Source organism: Plectropomus leopardus, unplaced genomic scaffold (assembly GCF_008729295.1).
Source record: "Plectropomus leopardus isolate mb unplaced genomic scaffold, YSFRI_Pleo_2.0 unplaced_scaffold19229, whole genome shotgun sequence".
Classification (NCBI taxonomy): domain Eukaryota; kingdom Metazoa; phylum Chordata; class Actinopteri; order Perciformes; family Serranidae; genus Plectropomus; species Plectropomus leopardus.
The window spans coordinates 1-1,122 of record NW_024620751.1 but is presented as its reverse complement, the minus strand read 5'-3'; the positions used below and the strand labels follow the sequence as shown (position 1 = coordinate 1,122).

The following is a 1,122-nucleotide window of genomic DNA, read 5'->3' as shown; positions in this document are numbered from 1 at the left end:
ATTAAAAAATAAATACATTTTTAAAAAAATTATGAAAAAAATAAAATCCACCTCTGCAGACCTCAGTCACATGTTTTCTCTGTCTTTGTCCTCTTTGTCTCTCGTCCAGCCTCAGAACAGCCTCCCAGACATCGTGATCTGGATGCTGCAGGGCGACCGCAGGGTGGCGTACCACCGCATCCCGGCGCACACCGTCATCTTCTCGCAGCAGCACTGCGGCAAACACTGCGGACAGCTGCAGACTGTCTTCCTCAAGGTACACACACAGAGAAACACAAATTTTGTCCTTTTTTTATGATAAAGTTTTACCGACCTGCTGTGTGTGTCATTCAGAACCCGCAGAGCAGCGGCGGAGAGGCCAAACTTCCCGGTCAGCTGAGGGTCAAAGTCTGGTTTGGATTGGCTGCTGATGTCAAACACTTCAATCAGTACGCTGAAGGAAAACTGTCCGTTTTTGCTGAAACGGTAAGAAACGGAGGAGTAAAGATGCCGTTATAATAGAAAAATAAATAAATGGAATTATAAAGAAAGAAATGCAGATATAGAAGCCTCAGTAAGCAAATAAAAATGCAAATTATATTGAAAATGAATTTTGAAAATTGTGATTTATTTGACTGAAACATCAACTTTATTTTTCAGGCCTGCGATCATTAAAAAGATGCTATAATTTGATAAAGAGGCCTCACGTGCACGTTTAAGTGTTTTTCTCGATTTTTCTGCAGTACGAGAATCAGACGCGGCTCGCCCTGGTGGGCAGCTGGGGAACGACAGGTCTGACCTACCCAAAGTTCAGCGACGTCACCGGGAGAGTCAAACTGCCCAAAGAGAGCTTCAGACCGTCGCCGGGCTGGAGCTGGGCTGGAGAGTGGTACATCAGCCCCGAGAAGACGTGAGTGTGTGTTTGTCCCACACTGCGTGTCTCTGAGAAAAGCTGCTGATGGTGTTTTTATTATTTTTAAAAAAGTGCACCTTGTGGCTTTTTGAACTGATAATTAGAGACAGTATTGCACTTTTAGGGTGCAGTTTTTCCCCCATTATAATTCACATGTACCCATTAAATACTGGCAAGAAAACACTGAATATTTTATTTTATTTTGTTATATTTGTATTTGTTTATTTCAT

At 42.5% G+C, this 1,122-nt stretch overlaps 1 protein-coding gene across 1 annotated transcript; it reads left to right on the top strand.

The window, feature by feature from the left end:
* Nucleotides 1–109: 109 nt before the first annotated feature.
* On the top strand, nt 110–889 carry LOC121965256 (dysferlin-like; the record flags this gene model as incomplete). Its single annotated transcript, XM_042515416.1, has 3 exons — nt 110–256; nt 334–465; nt 723–889. Coding segments are annotated over 3 exons (446 nt in total), but the record flags the coding sequence as incomplete, so codon positions are not given.
* Between the last annotated feature and the right edge of the window lie 233 nt (nt 890–1,122).